The sequence below is a fragment of the Oryzias latipes genome, chromosome 15 (genome assembly GCF_002234675.1).
Source record: "Oryzias latipes chromosome 15, ASM223467v1".
NCBI classification, from domain to species: Eukaryota; Metazoa; Chordata; class Actinopteri; order Beloniformes; family Adrianichthyidae; genus Oryzias; species Oryzias latipes.
The window spans coordinates 19102068-19119557 of record NC_019873.2 but is presented as its reverse complement, the minus strand read 5'-3'; the positions used below and the strand labels follow the sequence as shown (position 1 = coordinate 19119557).

Sequence of the window (17490 nt, the reverse complement as noted above, 5' to 3'; positions counted from 1 at the left end):
ACTCTATTACATGGAGTGTATTCATCAAAGCTAAACGTCACACTCCAATCATCTTCAGATCTCTTTTTTAAGTGTTCCCTGTGGTCTTTTAGGTATGATTATGCTGTTTTTAAAATAAAAAACCTGGGTTGTTTTCTAGGACAAACTTGGTGCAGAGTGGCAGTAGTTCATAAGTAATTCACCTCTGAGTTTTGGTTGTGATTGTTGCCGCGGAGCAACCCCATCCCCCATTCCCTTCCATGTTTCTAAAAGCAAAGAGCTAGGAGCTTGTAGTCCACCCAGTGTATTTTCTATGTCACAAATACATTCTTCTTTAAATGGCATTTTTTTCGGCTGCTTCTAATTTAAAGCAGTTTGCAATAACAAATGCGCAGAAAGACAATTTTCATCTTAATTGTATTTATATATGTCCATCATGAGAGAAATGCCAGAAGAACATGTTAATAACACCAAAAATACAATTTTCCTCAGAGTGGGTCTTTAAAATAGTTTTTTTGTGTTAATTTCTGTTTGTAGTTGATAAATAAGTTGTGCAGATTGCGTTTCATCTGGTGTTCTTTGTAAACAGCAGACATTCCAGTCTCTGCCAATCTACTCCGTCTCACACTAGTGCCTGTGTGTGTGCGTCTGTGTGTGTGTTGATGACCACACTGCCTCTGTGGGATTAGTAGCCACATGACAACACTGGGCTGGACGCCCACTGAGCCCTTCATTGTGTTTTGCTCGCAGCAGACGCAGTCTCACTGCAGCCGCTTCACTGAAAGCTGGAGATTTCCAGGCTTCATTTGTATGATCCTGTAAATGAGGTCGAAAGCGGACAGACTCTGTTGTGATGGAGCAGGACGTTGCCAGTTTAGGTGGAGAGGACTACTTTGCGGGGAACTCGCCCTGTTGCTCCGACTCTGAGGCTTTGAGTCAAGGAGACAAAGATTCTGCTGACATCTTGGAGCTGAATCAGTTTGATGGACTTCCTTATTCATCTCGGTTTTACAAACTGATGGAGGAGAGGAAAGAGCTGCCAATGTGGAGGGCAAAGAGTGAATTCATGGACACGCTGGCCAATCAACAGTTTGTTGCTGTCAGTGGCTTTGCCAAAACAGGAAGAAGTTCTCAAGTGAGTGTGTCATTTTTTTATGCCAATATTTTTGCAAAGATGTTTCTTAAAAAAAAAAAAAAATCTCACTTTTCTTTTATTGCAGATTCCCCAGTGGTGTGCTGAGTTCTGCCTGTCAGTCCAGTTCCGGCACGGCATGGTGGTTTGCACCCAGATCCATTCCCAGCAGGCTGTTGATCTGGCCCTGAGAGTGGCAGATGAGATGGATGTGAATGTCGGCCATGAAGTGGGTTACAGCATACCTCTGGAGAAATGTTGCGCCAGTGAGACGGTACTAAGGTGTGCAAACACAAATGTCTGTTCTTGCCACAGATGTGTCCAGAGTTCCTTTTTTTTTTTCTCTTTTTGTAAGAATGCGTGGTCGTGATACCCCGCCTTAAAGAGTGGTGAACAAAAGGCTTGAGGGGCTCTTTTCAAGGGCTTCACACCAGCTGCCCGTCTCCCTGTCGACCCATATGTCACACTCACCACGAGGGTCCCTCATACGTCATGCAGAACAAAAGCACTCAGCACAACAAGGGAAGGGAGATAAACTGGGATTTAATCCAAATAAAAGATGAAATGTTTGTGAATACTTTCCTAAATTCAAGCATAACATCATCATTCAACGCAGGTTCTGCACAGACAACATGCTCCTCCGGGAGATGATGTCCGACCCTTTGCTTGAGCGCTATGGTGTGGTGATTGTGGACCAGGCCCACCAGAGGACTGTAGCCGCCGACATACTTCTTGGCCTGCTGAAGAACATCACTCTGCTGAGGCCAGAGCTGCGAGTGGTTGTCATGTCGGCTGTCGAGCCCACCCCAAAGCAGCTGACCCACCTCTCAGGGTCAGAGGTGCCCGTGATGCGCATAGAGACGCAGGGTGCAGGGGAGGTGGTGTACACCAGCTCCGGCGGCAACTACTTCTGCTCAGCTCTGCGTCTCGTTCTGGAGATCCATCACTCTGAGGAGTGGGGCGATGTGGTTGTGTTTCTAGTCACAACGCAGGTAAAAAAAAAAAATACACAAATAAACAAAAATACTGCATTAAACATGGCTTAGTGCAGGGGAGTCCAAATCTAAAGAGGGACAGATTTGGTGAGGTGAAATTGTGTGAGGCCCAACCAATCGTTCTGCGTTATTCTTTGAAAATTAAGTATTTAATAACTGTTTTTTGGTAGCAACGGGATACTTTTAATATTTTCACATAGAACCGAATCAAAATATATATTTTTACAAAAGTCACTGAGAATTTCATATTTGATGACCAGAATCAAATAAAGAAAAACGTCTGTCTGGAAAAATAACCTTTTTCTTGACACTAAATCTGGGTTCATTTGAAATGTTGCATATTATTTATTATTTAATCTTCACTGTAAACTTCTAAATTCAAATCATCTGAGCAGAAAAATAACACAAATAGTTATCTTATTCAGAAACCACTGCAAATCATAATAGCTTATTTCTCTTCTGTTCCACCAGGAAATAGACCTGGCCCATGACATCCTGTGTCACGAAGGGCGCAGCTTACCACCCCACCTGGGCGAGTTGGTTCCAATCGTGATGCATCCCGGCCAACCAGGGAGTCTGCCGGAAACAGAGCGGGCACGGAGAGTGATCCTCACAAGCAGCCCGAATGAGGACTTCTTCTGGGCTGTTCGTTCCATAAGATTTGTTATTGATGCTGGTCTGGAGAAAAGATGGGTGCGTTTGTCTCCCTTTTATACTGGAACAGATTTATAAAATGCTGGGAAAGTGTGGAATTGTGGAATGTTAAATGCGAAGATGTCCAGAACTTAAAGTTTCAAAATTTTAAAGGAGAGCAGAAACGTAAATCTCATATATTTTTAAAATATAGTCCAAGATATATAAATATTTTAAATATATACATATTTTAGACTTTCAATAACTTTGGATATTTGCAATAAAAAGTTGTGTGGTTTATAGATTCAAACAAACTTTTAAAGATTATAGGGAAGTTTTATCTACTAAAAGAAACCCTGACATAGTAAGATATAAAATTATATGTAAATAAATCAATATATTTTTTACATTTTTACATAATTTCCTCAACCCCATGTTTGTGGAATATTTCTGACTTTTGTAAATGTTTACTCTGGCGTAAATATACACCAAAAAATTCTCTCTAATTGTGCTCCAGGTCTTCAACCCCAGAATCAGGGCAAACTCAGCCGTTATCCAGCCGATCAGCGCAGGTCAAGCAGAGAGTCGCAAACAGTTGACAGGCCCGGATGGTGAGAAGAAGTTACCAAACCAACACTTTAACTGCGGCTGCTACATTTCCGGCTCCATTCCTTACTTTAAGGTGTGATGTTCTGTTCCGTAGGGAAATGTTTTTGTTTGTATCCAAATGATAGACAGCTTCCTGCAGAGGTTCGCCCTCATATTGTGGAGTCTGACATCGCCTCCACTGTGCTGTTCCTCAAGAGGATGGACATCTCTGGGATGGGTCACTGTCACTTCATAGACAGACCAGGTGGGATTCATGAAACTTATCATTCCTGAAAATTCCTGTCGTTTTTGAATTTTCACTCTCATGTGGGTTGCATCTTCTCCCCCTTTTTGATCCGGCAGACAGGAACTTTTTTTTTTTTTAATTGAAGGGCAGTCAGCCGTGCTTCAACCGAGCCGACAGCTCTTGTTCTGCTAGCATCCTTTCAGAGCTGACCTCCTTGTGTGTTCCTTTGTTTGCACAGCTTTGCATGCCCCCTCTAACACAAATACACATTGAGCCTCCCATTAGATGATTAAAAGTATGCTTGAGCGGGTGAAAACTGGAACTATGCCTTTGTCTTCCTTCAATGTTCAGCAAAAACAAGTGTTTTTTTACAAGCGAAATCATAACCCCCGTCATGTTGCATCGTGGTGCACGGCAGATGTTGGTGAGGATTAAAGAAATCCTAATCCATTCGTTCCATAAGTCCTAACAGGCTGGTGTTTCATGCAGATCACATCAATGGGTCACTGCTTGAGTTTCTTGGTTATCTTCTTGTTAAATGAAATGCTGTTTTTGATTTATGGTTTAAAACCCTTTTTTCCCCTCAGATCCTGAAGGTTTAATGCAGGCCCTGGAGGAACTAGACTACCTAGCAGCTTTAGACAATGACGGCAACCTCTCTGAGATGGGCATCATCATGTCTGAGTTCCCCCTGGAGCCGCAGATGGCTAAAACCGTGCTGGCCTCCTGTGAGTTCGACTGCGTCAGCGAGGTGGTCATCATTGCTGCCATGTTAACAGGTGACATTCTGCAAAAAACACCACATTTATCCTTCAGTTTTCTAAGATCACTTAATCCCTTTTGGGGTCACAGGTTGCTGGAGCCTATCCCAGCCACCAGTCACGGCACATATGAAGCAAATTAAGTTTTTATTCACAGTCGTGATGTACGGTTTCATGTTTTTTAGTACCATCTTGCTTCATTGACCCTCCTGGGGAGCTGAAAGCAGAGGCAAACCGCAGCCACATGAAGTTCCAGCACCCAGAAGGAGACCACTTTACCCTCATCAACATCTACAAGGCCTTCAAGCAGCATCAGCAGGATCCATGTAGGTTCCAAAAGCCTGCTCTATAACTAAAAAACAAAGTAACTGTGTCAGTCAATTTATCATATAACATACTTGAGTCCTCTGCTAGACTCTAACGAAGAAAAGTGGTGTCAGGATTTCTTCCTGAGCCACACGGCTCTGCTGATGGCCGACGCCCTCCATGCTGAGCTGACAGACACTCTGAAGAGGATCGAGCTGCCTATCTCGGTACCCGCCTTTGGATCTCGAAGCAACACCCTGAACGTGAAGACTGCGCTGCTCGCCGGTTTCTTCATGCAGGTCAGAAGTTTCATCCAGTGCAGCATTTTTGTGGAAGGAACTTTGACGATGTCTGGACTTCAAAAATTCCAGAATATGTTCGATCATTTAATCTCTGGAGTTTGACTTCTTAAACTATTTTTTTTCCTAAGGTGGCACGGGATGTAGACGGGTCCGGAAACTATTTTATTTTGACGAACAAGCATGTGGCACAGATCCATCCCCTCTCTGGCTATGGAGCCAAAAGCCCTAAGCGGGGCCTGCCTGAGTGGGTGCTGTTCCACGAACACAGCTTCTCAGAGGACAACTGCCTCCGTACTGTAACTCACATCACACCAGAAGAGTAAGCCTCCATTATATTCATTCTTTCTACTGTTTGTTTTGTTTTGTTTTAGACATTAAATTGATCTAGAATTTCAGTCAGTTTTGCAGATTCTGGTTCTTCCTTTTTCAGTATTTACTGTTGAATATTATAGATCCACAGGACTGTTGCAGTTTCTGTCATCCGTTAAAAACAGACAAACAAATCAAAAATGGGTTTCTTGAGCATTGATCGATTCTCCTTTTCCACTCTTAGGTTCATTCAGATGACACCTCAGCATTTTTTTCACAATCTGCCACCGAGTGAGAGCAAAGACATCCTCCAAAACCTTTTCCATCACGCGGCTCGTCGGTGCAGGGAGGAGAAACGTCCGTCACAGGAGGAGCGACAGCAGGAGCAGACCTCGGAGCGCTGCGTCTTACAGTAACCAGCAGAACCCCCGTTATCTGCAGGAGTAACAACACTGTGTGGTCCACCTGAGCCCAGTCCAGATCACTGCAACACTTTCAAATCAAACCTGATCCCTTCAGTTTTTCTTTCTTTACATTTTTATGTTGATAATTGAACTAATTTATACAAAAATAAATGAACATTTTCATCTGGCTTCTACTGAATTTGCTTTAAAATGTACAATTAATAATTGTGTACAACATTTCAATGCATTTCCAACTTTCCACTTATTCTTTTTGCTTTTTATAGATGCAAAATAAGGTCATTTTGGAGCAGAAGTGGAATATTTGCATCAATAAGCGTCAACGGGTTGAATTCTTTTTTGGATCATTATCCATCAAACTAGGATAGATTTCAGGTTATCTATAGTTTTTTTTTTTATTACTTCATAAAGGTTTGTTAGATTTCTCTTTATTGTTCAAGTTTTAAGTAGAGAACAAAAAAAAAAAGAACAAAGAAATGATATTCCATATAAAATGAACAATGAAAAATTCACAGCAAACCAACATTTTCACATACAGTATCATAAACACACACGTTTGCATTGAGTGTTGCTTAATTATTGCACAACAAAAAACAGTTTCCTTCATTTCTGCAACCATTAGATACTTAACTTTTAAATGATCAACTTTTCAACCCATAGTTTTTGAGAAAAACAGATGTCAAAAACAAACTTTTTTCAATTTGAACTCTGCAGAAAAATAAAGATCTTTTCAAACCCTGTTGTCTAACATTTGACCTGGTTCAAAGGCGTAGGGAGGTGAAATTAGCTTTAAAAACGTCGTCACCTGAGTTTGTCCCCATTAGTTACTGTTGCTGAATGTTTTGCACGCCGAGCATTTGCTTTTTTATTGATCGCGTCTCTCTGTGCTGTCACTTCCTGTTTGTGGGGTCAGCTGCTGCAGGAGTTGAATGTAGAGCTGGATGCGGTCCAGGAGGGGTGCGCTCTTGTCTGTGCGCAGCAGCTTTGAGTAAACACTCTTGTAGGTTTTTAACGTCTCCTCATCCTTGCCGCTGTAATCAGATTTCAGAGTTCTGGTCAAACGTTGCATTTAATGACACAAAAGCTTCTGAGGCGTCCAGCTGCAGCTCACCTTGGCTTCCGCTTTCCTGTCGCCATCAGTTTGATGATCTGCAGCAGCAGGAAACAGAAACTTGGTTCAAACACGCCAATTAACTTGGTCACTTCTGGAAGGTCTAGTCCCGGCGTGGCGGCCATATCAGAACAGAGGGCGGATTCAGAAGCAGCTGGTTGACTTGACTAAAAGACAAATAAAAGGGAAAAAAATGAAGTATAGAGGCCATAACCTAGAAAAAAGGATTTCTTTGACACCTACTTCCTCCTGCTTTTCCAGCAGCTCCTTCTGGATCAGCCTGAAAGCGTGGTGAGCTTCGGTCATGATCTCCATCGCTCCAGTCAAGCTCTTCAGCTTAGTCAAGCTGCTGCTCTGACCTTTTAGAAACATTATATTGCAGGAAGATCTCATAGAGGGAAAAAAAATCGTATTTTCACATGATTGCCTTTTTATCGCGACTTGCTCACCTGCCATGGTAAACTCAGCAAAAGCCACCCTCTCCAGTAAAGTGCGGAGCAGCTCACAGGGAGCTTCTTTCAGGCTGAGGAACAAAGAGACGGCTTTGCTGTAGTGAAGCTCCGCCAGGCTGCGGTGTTGTTTCCTTAAGTGTTCGTCTCCCACCTGCAACACAATGACGGGCTGGAAATCAGAACACATTCACTAATAGACAGAAAGCGTCTTTCCTTTAAAAAATGTTGTATTTACTGAAACCCAAAAGCTCAGAGAACAAGGAAAAGAGACTAAATCATTATGGACACATAACAGATAATAACAGATAATACATGACTACCGGTAGTTTGTAGTCACTAGTCCAGAAAAAGTTCTTGCGTGACGTTTTTACCTCACAAAAAAAAACAATCTCCAAACTATGTTTTTAGTTTTAACTATTAGGTATCACAATCGTAAAGTACTAATCTAGAACCCAGAAAAGGGGGTGTCCCACCTGGTTGCGAAAGCAGCTGTGGTACATAGAGGCCAGGCGGTGATGGATGGTTGCAGCTCTGTACTGGTAGAGCGGCTGGCGGGCAGATTCAGTCTGCAGGTCACAGTATTTCAGGGACTTTATCATGGCCTCTGTCACTTCCCGCTCAATCTTGAGGATAAAAGAAAAGGAGAGACGTGTTATTAGAATCTTAATTCTACTTTAAATCAGTACTGGAAGGTATGTAAAAAGAAATGGTTTATCATTTCTGTTGTACAAATGAGGAAGAAAATGGAATAACTGATTTAAAGTGGAGAATGCAAGCTTCAATCCCTTCAGCAATGTTTCATTTAAAGACACACTCTACATGCTAAATGTTTTAATGTTTTAAGTCAGTTTCAGAATTAACTTCATAATTTTATGTTACAATTAGGAAAGCTATCATTAAGTGGTAAGTCGTTTAATTTTCACTGACTTTTAGCTTCATTTGGACTATTTGATATGCAGTATTGACATTTTACACAATGAAACTTTGTGTAATTTCATTCAAGCATTACACAGTACTTCATAGAAATAATTCATAATTGGTTTGATTGTTTTTTTAAACACCACAAAGAAACAACATTGATCGCTCAGAAAAATCACTAAGAAAGCTTTTTTCTATTTCTCCAAAGTGGTTTCATGTTTTCAGAGTGAATTATTATAAATTAATATTTAAGTTCTTTTCTTTTGGAGGTTTTCTGTTTAGGTTTCTAACTATCTTTAGGTAATCAGTGTTTCCACATTTTACTTGTGTTCTTCAGTAATAATCATGTACATTTATCATTATTACATCCTAGAAAACTGTCAACTTTTGCAGGTACAATCGTCTGTTTGGTATAAAAGGCCATTTCAAGGAGAGCTTTGAGCCACTTTGGAGACTTTCAGACCGCGTGATCCTACTAATTTAATTTATCCTTAATCCAGATTAATAATTTCCAATTATTTTTTAATTACCGGTACTTGTTTGTCTTTTGAACATTCTGAGACCCTACTTCACCCATCAGCATTCACCCATTTACACACAAACATGCCCATATTGTCAGTATATTCATTTGACCTCTTTATCATTGTTTATTTTTTTGTGTAAATTCTCGAATTTATATTAAAAAGACAGTCAATTTAATTTTCCTTCATGATTTGGTGATTTCAGAGGAAAATGTGCTACCTGCAGTGTTTAGGTTAATAAAAATATCCTTACTTAATTTAAAAAAAATATCCTCAATAAATATTGTTTCCTTCTAATCAGAGGCAGTGTCTTTAGGACTAATAAAATGTAATGTTAGGAAATATTATTAAAGAATTCATTTCAAGTTAGACCAAAACAAGGAATACAAAATTGGTGAATGAAAGTAGAATAGAATAGAATGTTAACTAGCTGCTATAGCTCTAACACTTAAAATACACTTACAAAAATTAATAACAATTGTTCCAATTATTTGTATTACTAAATGGTCAAAATAAGATTCAATATTTAAATAATCTCAAGTGGGTTTGAAAAAGCTTTTGCTTCTTAAAAGCTCATTTTATACCATCTATCTTAGTTTATAGTGGTAGTTGTATGATTTCTGCGTGTAAATGTTGTTTTTTATTAGAACTACATAAGTCAGAGAAGTGGTGTAACCCACCTGCTCCTGGGCCTTTCTGGATAACGGGGCAAAGTCTTGCAGAAGTGTAGCCAGAGTGAAATATGTGGTGGAAAGCTCCCAGTTCACACTGTCCCAGACTGCAGGGTGAGTCTCCCTGCTTCCCAGTGACCTCATGGCACTCAGGTAATAGTCAATAGCCTGAAATACCAAAAGCATATTTAAACAAACTGTCCGAGTGGAAAAATGTGTTGGATATTAGGTGAAAAGGAGATGAACATGGCACCTTGTTGTAGTAAAGCGCCTCTTCTGGAGAGAACTCTCCTCTGCTCTCGTCGGCCAAAGTGGTGCAGTGAGCCTGAGCACAGATTCTCATCAAGCGGCCCGTGTTGCACAGCAACAGCGCCGTGTTGGTTTTGTCCCTGATGGCCTCAAAGTCACCGATTCCTTTCTCGAAGAAGGAAAAACTCTTCTTCCACAACTCCTGCTCAGTTGTTGACACCGGCTTTTTCACTAAGAGAGGGGAAATAATGATTATATTCCAGATCTTTGTGATTGTTATGCGGTTTTCCGTCTAGTAAAAAGGTATTATGAATTAAAAGAAACAAAAAAAGTACCCTCTTTGTCCGTTTGCAAGGCTGCAGCTTGATTCATGTAGAAGACTCCCATCTCGTTGCGGATGTTTCCCAGCCTTTTGAGGAGCTGGGGCAGCTGATCAGAGTTATCATCTCTCAGGGCCTCAGAGATGAGCAGCTCGTGCGCTGCCTCGTAGCATTTGCTGCTCACAAACAGCTGGTACTCCGGGTCCATGGCCAGGTCAGTCACCATGTTAAAGGCTAGAGGATGGAAAAGATACAAATTTGAATCCAAAAGGAATTTAAAAAAAAAAAAAAACTTTCAAGGATCATATCTCACAGTACTTTTGTAGCAAAGCTTTTAAGAGGTTTGCTTTAACCGTAACTGAAAAAAAAGATAAAGCACACCAGCAGTGGAAAAGGGCCTCCATGTCAACACATCACTGTGTAGTGACTGACCCTGGCAGCTGCTCTCTCTGTGCAGGCTGTGCAGGATTTCCTGATCGTCTTTAGTCTGATAGCTGTACTCCTCCAGGTAAGCCGCTCGGTTGTTGGCGTTCTGGGCCAGCATCAGCTGGATGTCGCCGCACAGAGACAGGCACTGACTGTGGAACTGCAGAACCTGTGGGCTTAGGGTTCCATTCACTGAGCAGTAAGCATCTGGGCCAAAAATCAAAGACAGAATCCGTTTTTTAGTTTATAAAACTTTAAATAATTAACATAATGATGCTAAACAGGATGGCCTCACCATAGCACTGCATGGATAGCTTGATGTAGCGCAGGGCTCTGCCGTACTTCAGCAGGTTAGTGGCCGCGTCGGACAGGACATAGTAGGCCTTGGAAGCTTTGAGGAACAGCTGCATCTTCATGTGGTACTGCCAGGAGCCGGGGATCATCCCTGAGCGCGTCGGGTGCTTCTGGTCTGCCTGCACAGGCCCCGCTGCTTCAGCAAAAACATGCATCAAAACCAAGAGTGTCCGCTTTGATTTAGTGAGGCATGGCATGAAGCACTGAAAGTAGACTGACCTCGTTCAAGCAGAAGGGAAATCCCTTTCTCTGCAGCAGAGGCTCCGTCCTCGTATTTGAGGGGAATGGGTGTGTTTGGATCTGCAGCAGGGAGATCGCTTTCTTTTTTGATGCTGCCGTCCACCGCCTTCAACCCCTGTGAGTCCCAGCACAGACATTTATTTGAATTTCCATCCCTGCAGAGCTCTTTCAAAAAGCGTCTCCTGTCATCCTGAAGAAGAGACTTATTTGACGAGACACGTGTTTGAAGAACTTGCCAGCAGCACGTAGCTCAGGATGTGTCTGCACCGCTCCTCCTTGTCTTGAGAGACGGGGAAAGAACCGCTTGGCTACATAAAAAAAGGAACATAATTATCAGCAACATTTGCTATAAAAATGCCCCGTTTTTACTCCAAACTTTCAGAAAACTAATGCTTTTGTCATGCTGACTCAGGCTTTTCCTAGTGGGGTCAAAGCTATGGCAATTTCAAAATAAGAGCATACAACATTTAAAAGAAAAGAAAAAAATCAATAAAGTGGCAACCATTGACTGTATATGAGAACTGGACTTAGTGACCCCTCTACCCTCATGGTCCAAACAGGAAGAACCTGCTGGTTCCAAGAAGCCAAAAATCCTATAGTCTTCTATAGAGGAATAAATAGCTATTGCTTAATCATTCTATTTGTCAGAATAACCATTCTTGCTCTACTAACTTTTTTATTAACATGTTCTTGCTAATCCAAATTTTTTTATGATATCATAAAAGTATGCAGTCTCACGTTGAACATTTAAAAATGTTCAATTGACAGGTTCTCTTGAGTCAGCTTTCAAATGGTAGATTTGTGGACTTCCAACAAGCTCACTCCTGATTGGTGAGAGTGGTTGCCATAGAAATGATGACTCAGATCGACTCAGACAAATCCCCATTTACTGACGTCGGCTGGTTCCAACATTGTGGCATTTGTAAGATGCGGCCTATGGGTGACATCACACTTACTGGGTCCAGTCCTCATATACAGTCAATGGTGGGAACTGAACATTTTAGTCCCATCCTCTCTTTTATTTGCTGTTCCGAGGAATTCAGAAGATAAAAAAAATAATCTATCTTTAATAAATGAGTGCATTTTCTGTTGAAAATGGCTCCTGAGCGCAACAGTGGAAGAAGGCGAGATTAAAGCGGTCACTCACTCTGATCTGGTGAGTGGATTTGTATTTCTCAGGGACTGACAGTTCCCCAACAGAGCGGATCACGGCCACCGCTTTGCTATCATCCTGAAGCTTGGAGCCGTTACTGAAGGAGCTGTTCTCATCACTGTCCTCTGTGAGATCCTCTTCCTCCTCCTCCTCCACCCTGTCTTCATCGCTGTAACTGTCCTCCGAGCCACCAGCCCTCAAAGACTCCCCTCCATCGTCTTCAGAAGGCTCGTTGAGCTGGAACAGCTCTGACAGCATGTAGTAAGCTGACGCGATGATCTGGGCACCAAAAAAAAAAAAGCTTTAAAGTTGTTGTTTTTTTCATTTTAAACTTAAAGTGTAAAGGTGTACTTTCAGTTACCTGAGGATGTCTCTCCTGATCAAGAAGTTTGATGCAGTTTAGAAGCAGAGTTCTGACTGGGCCATAGTGCTTTCTGTTTTGCCTCGTCTTCAGCATCAGGTTGCTGGCCACCCTGCGCCACACGACCAAAAATGTAACATCATCTCAGACAAAACACAGAACGCTGAGGAAAAATATTCTAAAACATTCATTAGGTCCAACCCAAAGGTTTATTTATCAACTCCATTGAGTTTTTTTTTTTTTTTGGAAACTCAGACGGTCCTGTCAGGAGAAGAAAACACTCACTTGTAGAGCAGCACGGCTACAGGAAGAGTGAAGGGATTCTGGTACTTCTCCTCCTCGGCTTCCTCACACAGAGTGGTCAGATCATAAAGCTTCACGATGTCACTTCCACTCGCTGTTGGTTGAGCAGAGAAACAAAGACATCATCAGGTAGTAAAAACAACACAGAACAACAAGCACCAATCACGTGAAAATGTTTTTTTTTTTGTTTCCAACCTTTGAAAAGCCAGTAAGTGTGCCCCTCTTTGGTGCAGTTGGACTTCAGGAAGGAGAGAATATTCTGGGCGATGTCTTTCACAACTCTTGTGGAAAAAGTGGAATTTTCCAGATGCGGAATGTCCTCTGTTTTAATCATTTCGTATTTCTGGGAGAAAATAACAAGAATTTAAAAAATCATAAAGTATGATTTCAAATTACAAAACAAAATCCCCATAACAGGTCAACAGTAAAGATTTGTAAAAGAAAAAAAACGTGACGTCTTGCCTCGCTATGCCGCAGTTCAACTGTTTGTATGCTTTTTTTTAAAACAGTGCACTGTGTTCTTCGCCCTAATTGGCTGTAGACCATGTCAGTCAACGTCTTTTGTGGCCTGTCGCCTGTTTAGAATACGTTCAGTTTCCCAAATCTACATATCGCAAGCAAAAAATTATTTTCATTCTACGTATTTTCCTATAAAGCTTTGAACTTTGAGAGTTTAAAAAGAGAGATAAGTGTGAAAGTGTTCCTGTCTGAGAAAAGTGAGGAAAGTGTGTAGTAAGGAGATTTACAGCCTTAAACATACATCCTACCCAACGGATTGCACCTATCTCGAGTTATTTTTAGAACGTAACTCCTGTGATGAATGAGGGAACCCTATACAATTCACTTTAAAGCATAATATTACTGGACTATCTGAGACATACAAGATAAATGATCTAGAAGCAGATTTCTTTGCTTGATCAGCTTTTAATTTATTACTAAACCAGCTTAGCTGCCTTGTGATAGAGTGACCATTTATTATAGACGTGACCAAATGTCTCCCCGATTGACATTCAGCATTAAATAAGTTAGATAGTTCCCAAGTGAGGCTGTGACTGCCATCCCCAGGGGATGGGTCAAATTTGGAGGGCATGTTTCACACTTCCAGGTGTGGGACAATTGATAAGACCAGTTTTATGAGCTGTATTTTAATATTTTTGCAGCCATAAGGCACTAGTAGGTGGCACTGATACTACAAAATTCTGTCCTTTCAAATAGAAAGATTAAAAATCGACATGTTTTCTCCTGGTTACAATTTCAACAAATATAATCTCAGAATATTCAAAATGATGTCTCTGCAAAGACATAAGACATCTGTGTGAATTGGAAATATAACAATATTTGCAATTGTTGGTGATTTGGTAGTTTTGAGTGAATAATATAATTAATTAATATAATACAATATTAGAAATTTACCTGAACAATGCCGTTGACATGAAAACACATAACCAGTTCTGGGACATTGCACATCAGGTTGTCCAGCCAGTAGTCAATACCTGTCAAAATGTTGATTGGTTTATTGCTGTCCCTGAAAAACAGACGCTAATGGTTAGTTAAAAGAAAAAAAAAGAAGTTATAAACAGATAAAATTAGAATAAGTATATAATCAATCTGCCTTAAAATTATAGACTTTTTTTAACTGGATGATGATTGAAACCTTAGCTTCAGACTGACAGCGGGGTATCGACCACCTCCAAATATGGGCATGTTGGATCCAACCAGCATGTGGATGTCCTCAAAGGTCCACATGATGTTTCGCACAAAGTCATTCCTTAAACCCTGCAAAGAATGCAAGTCGTCAAAACTTGTACAGAAAGAATTTAACAGTAATCAATATCACAATCTTTGTTTAATTTTTCAACAATCTTCCCCCCATTTTTCCATAAAACACAGTCTTGTACTTTTTTCCAATCAATTCATTTGATAAAAATACGCGAACAATACATCAAATCCAGTATGAAAAGTGTTTAAACATAAGTATATCAGATAGTGCTGATCTTTATAAAATTCAAAGCTTAAATAAACAAAAAACCTCACAAATGTGTTTTCACCTCATATCCTTTGCAACCCTCAGTGGTGCTTCTTATATCTCTTCACTCTTAGGTGACGCTGTGTTGTTCTATTATTATACTCTTCATAGTATTTTATATGCACCTAGTCATAATGATAAGGAATACTGCCACCTTGTGGCCGGAGTAGTCATTTAATATCCTGAGTCGATCAAAGCTAAATGAATGCAAATAACGGTTAAATATTTCTTAAACTTTCCTTTTTATTTCGAAATTATAAACACATTGAATAATCTTTGAAAATAAAAACAATATCCAGCTCTTGTTTGTGGTGAAATTCCAGACATTTGAATAGAACTTTGTTACCTGGCTGTTCTCGCCTTCATTGAAGAGAGCAGGGAGGTTTTGCTCTTTTAATACTGATGTCACCTGGCCCAGAGCAAATTTACTGTCCGCAGAAACACCTTCCTGAGTATCAAAAGGCATCAGTGTGTTCATTATATTTTTGGGCATTATGTAATTGAACTGAAAACAAACTAAAAAAAAAAAAAAAAAAAATTCTTGCCCGCCACAAAAATTCTCACTGTCTGAAAACAGCTTTTTGACCCGACCATACTTATTGAGCTCACTAGTAAAGCTACCTGTTCAGGAATTTCTGATTCTTGAGCATCTGATGGGCTGGTAAAGGTTGCAGGCCACGAGGAGCTGCACTCTTCAGCATTTTTGTCATCATCCCCCTCATTCATGTTGTCTAACACAGGCTCTGCAGCCCCATCACCATTTATGCTGCAGAAACAAAGAAAAACATGTGATTTTTGGACAGATTATGTAACAAGAAACACGCCCTTAAGTAGAACATTGCACCAAATTATATCTAACACTATCCTAAACAAAAACTTACCTGTAGTAGAGAAACTTTGACAGGATGGCTTTCTGATACCAGTGCTCTTTACTCTTTTTCTTCCGCTGCCATTTCTGATCATTTAGACGCTGGTAAAAATCTTTAAGCCATGTCCAGTCTCCTGTCTAAACATTGCATTAAAAAAAAACACATTACTGTCAAAAATAAAATATAAATGGAAGAATGTAGAAAAGGGATCCACCCTCAAATCTACCTGAGAGGATCTTCTAAAAAGCTCCTGAATGTCCAGCTCGTCTACAAGCAACGTCCTTCCAACCCGGTGAACAGCCATGCTAACGTGGGACTTGCTGTAAGGAATCTTCAAGAGTTTCTTGATGTTCTGAGGATGATAGAGCCCATCATTAAAGTCTGCCATGTCTTCAAATGTCAGAGAGGTAAAAAAAAGGAAAACTCTCCACAAACCTCAGAGTCTGATACCACATCAACACCATTCCCAATACAATCAATGAAGTCATAGGCAATTCCAAAACTAAAATGAAAACAAAGAAATGTGATACATCAATATGTGTTTAAATTGGTTAATTGTTATTAAAAAGAAAAAAAAAGAAATAGATTTTCAGGTTCAAACAAATACATAAAACGTTTTAAAATGTAATTTGGACCTCCCAATGTACTCTAAATCCAAAAATCTTAAGGTCATATGTCATCATTCAGGGACTGGATCTTTAAGAAATAGATGAGGAACCTGGAAAAGGGCTTGCTTTTGCTGCTTGACCCTAAAACAGCGCTGCCAAGCTGGGGGTTTTCCCTCAGCCAGTTGGCAGGTGGCAGCTTCAGGTCCGTCTTCTCCTCAGGGAGGGCATAAGTGCTGGGGGGGGCAGCAGAGTACTTGACCACAGCACTACTCTTCACTTCTCCATTTCCCAAATACATAGTGGGATCCTGGTGAAGCAGGAGACAAAAACATTCATGTTCTAATTAAACAGGAGAGGCAGACATTTGAAGTACAAATCTTAGTTTATTTTTCCTATGACTATGTAATAAGGTCTAATAACTGCATAAATAAGCCTAATAGAAACAAGGATTGCTTGTTAGTGTATAAACAAGACATAAAAACACAACATATTAATATAAACAATTATATAGCTCATTCTTTTATGTTGCTTACCCGTTTGCTGCAATCCTCTGAGCAGGCAGGACTTCCAATGTCTTTATCATTATCCAGGAGGATCCCAGGATTTCTGTCATCGCCAGCTGTTGAGCTCATTTTTTTTTCTACAACACTTTATTATTCCCGCTTAAATTAGCGAAATAATTCGTCGAACAGCTACATTATTATATGTAATTGGTGTTAAGATAATGACGTATCGTTCTTCCGACTCGATGATCTGCCTCCTGACCTGTCGCACGAATCTGTAGTAACAGAAAGTCAGGGTTCTTTCTAGATAGTTCCAGAGCTTGCGAGGCTAAAATAAACCGCACTACTAGCAAAGGTAGAAAAACGATTCAGCTCAAATCACATCAACTAAAACACATGGTTAGTTTTATATCCTCCACATTAATAATAATTTATACTTTCAAACTTCTCCCACTATTTTCGCTCAACAGAACCCCAACTTACACTGTTTTGCCTCTCTTCTGTATCCAACTCGCTTCTTAGCAGTCAACAAACAACGACTTCCGGTTGGAGGAATGCCAAATGCAACATTGATTGTATTTTTACGTTTTGAAGTGGAACATGTTTTGAATTTTTTTTAAGTAAGTTCACAAAAATATTTTAGAACGTAAAATGATGCATTTAAAAATAAATTCTGTTAAAAATCTAAAATACAAAAATCTTGAACCGGAAGTATTTGCAGTCTATGTTGG

General features: G+C 40.3%; 2 protein-coding genes across 5 annotated transcripts; one reads left to right on the top strand and one right to left on the bottom strand.

The window, feature by feature from the left end:
- Window positions 1-592: 592 nt before the first annotated feature.
- On the top strand, window positions 593-5844 carry LOC101169310 (putative pre-mRNA-splicing factor ATP-dependent RNA helicase DHX32). The gene is made up of 11 exons (XM_020709500.2): window positions 593-1114; window positions 1200-1393; window positions 1728-2103; window positions 2578-2799; window positions 3257-3350; window positions 3443-3592; window positions 4162-4353; window positions 4521-4661; window positions 4750-4940; window positions 5072-5262; window positions 5497-5844. The coding sequence occupies exons 1-11, from the start codon at window positions 833-835 to the stop codon at window positions 5666-5668; spliced, it is 2205 nt and encodes a 734-aa protein (XP_020565159.2). The 5' UTR covers window positions 593-832; the 3' UTR covers window positions 5669-5844.
- Window positions 5845-6053: 209 nt separating this feature from the next.
- Window positions 6054-17291, bottom strand: edrf1 (erythroid differentiation regulatory factor 1). Of its 4 annotated transcripts, none has more exons than XM_023963359.1 (25): window positions 16790-17291; window positions 16367-16563; window positions 16084-16150; window positions 15875-16000; window positions 15661-15785; window positions 15401-15545; window positions 15126-15227; window positions 14408-14529; window positions 14167-14278; window positions 12949-13096; window positions 12736-12847; window positions 12451-12562; window positions 12084-12368; window positions 11173-11244; window positions 10916-11051; window positions 10638-10832; window positions 10298-10549; window positions 9932-10150; window positions 9601-9827; window positions 9357-9515; window positions 7711-7860; window positions 7235-7388; window positions 7029-7144; window positions 6786-6952; window positions 6054-6705 (listed from the first exon to the last, which is right to left on the bottom strand). In XM_023963359.1, the coding sequence occupies exons 1-25, from the start codon at window positions 16886-16888 to the stop codon at window positions 6540-6542; spliced, it is 3765 nt and encodes a 1254-aa protein (XP_023819127.1). In that variant the 5' UTR covers window positions 16889-17291; the 3' UTR covers window positions 6054-6539. The 4 variants fall into 4 exon arrangements, with proteins under 4 accessions (XP_023819127.1, XP_023819128.1, XP_023819129.1 ...); XM_023963360.1 differs by having other exon boundaries at window positions 10638-10829; XM_023963361.1 differs by having other exon boundaries at window positions 10349-10549; window positions 16790-17290.
- Window positions 17292-17490: the final 199 nt, after the last annotated feature.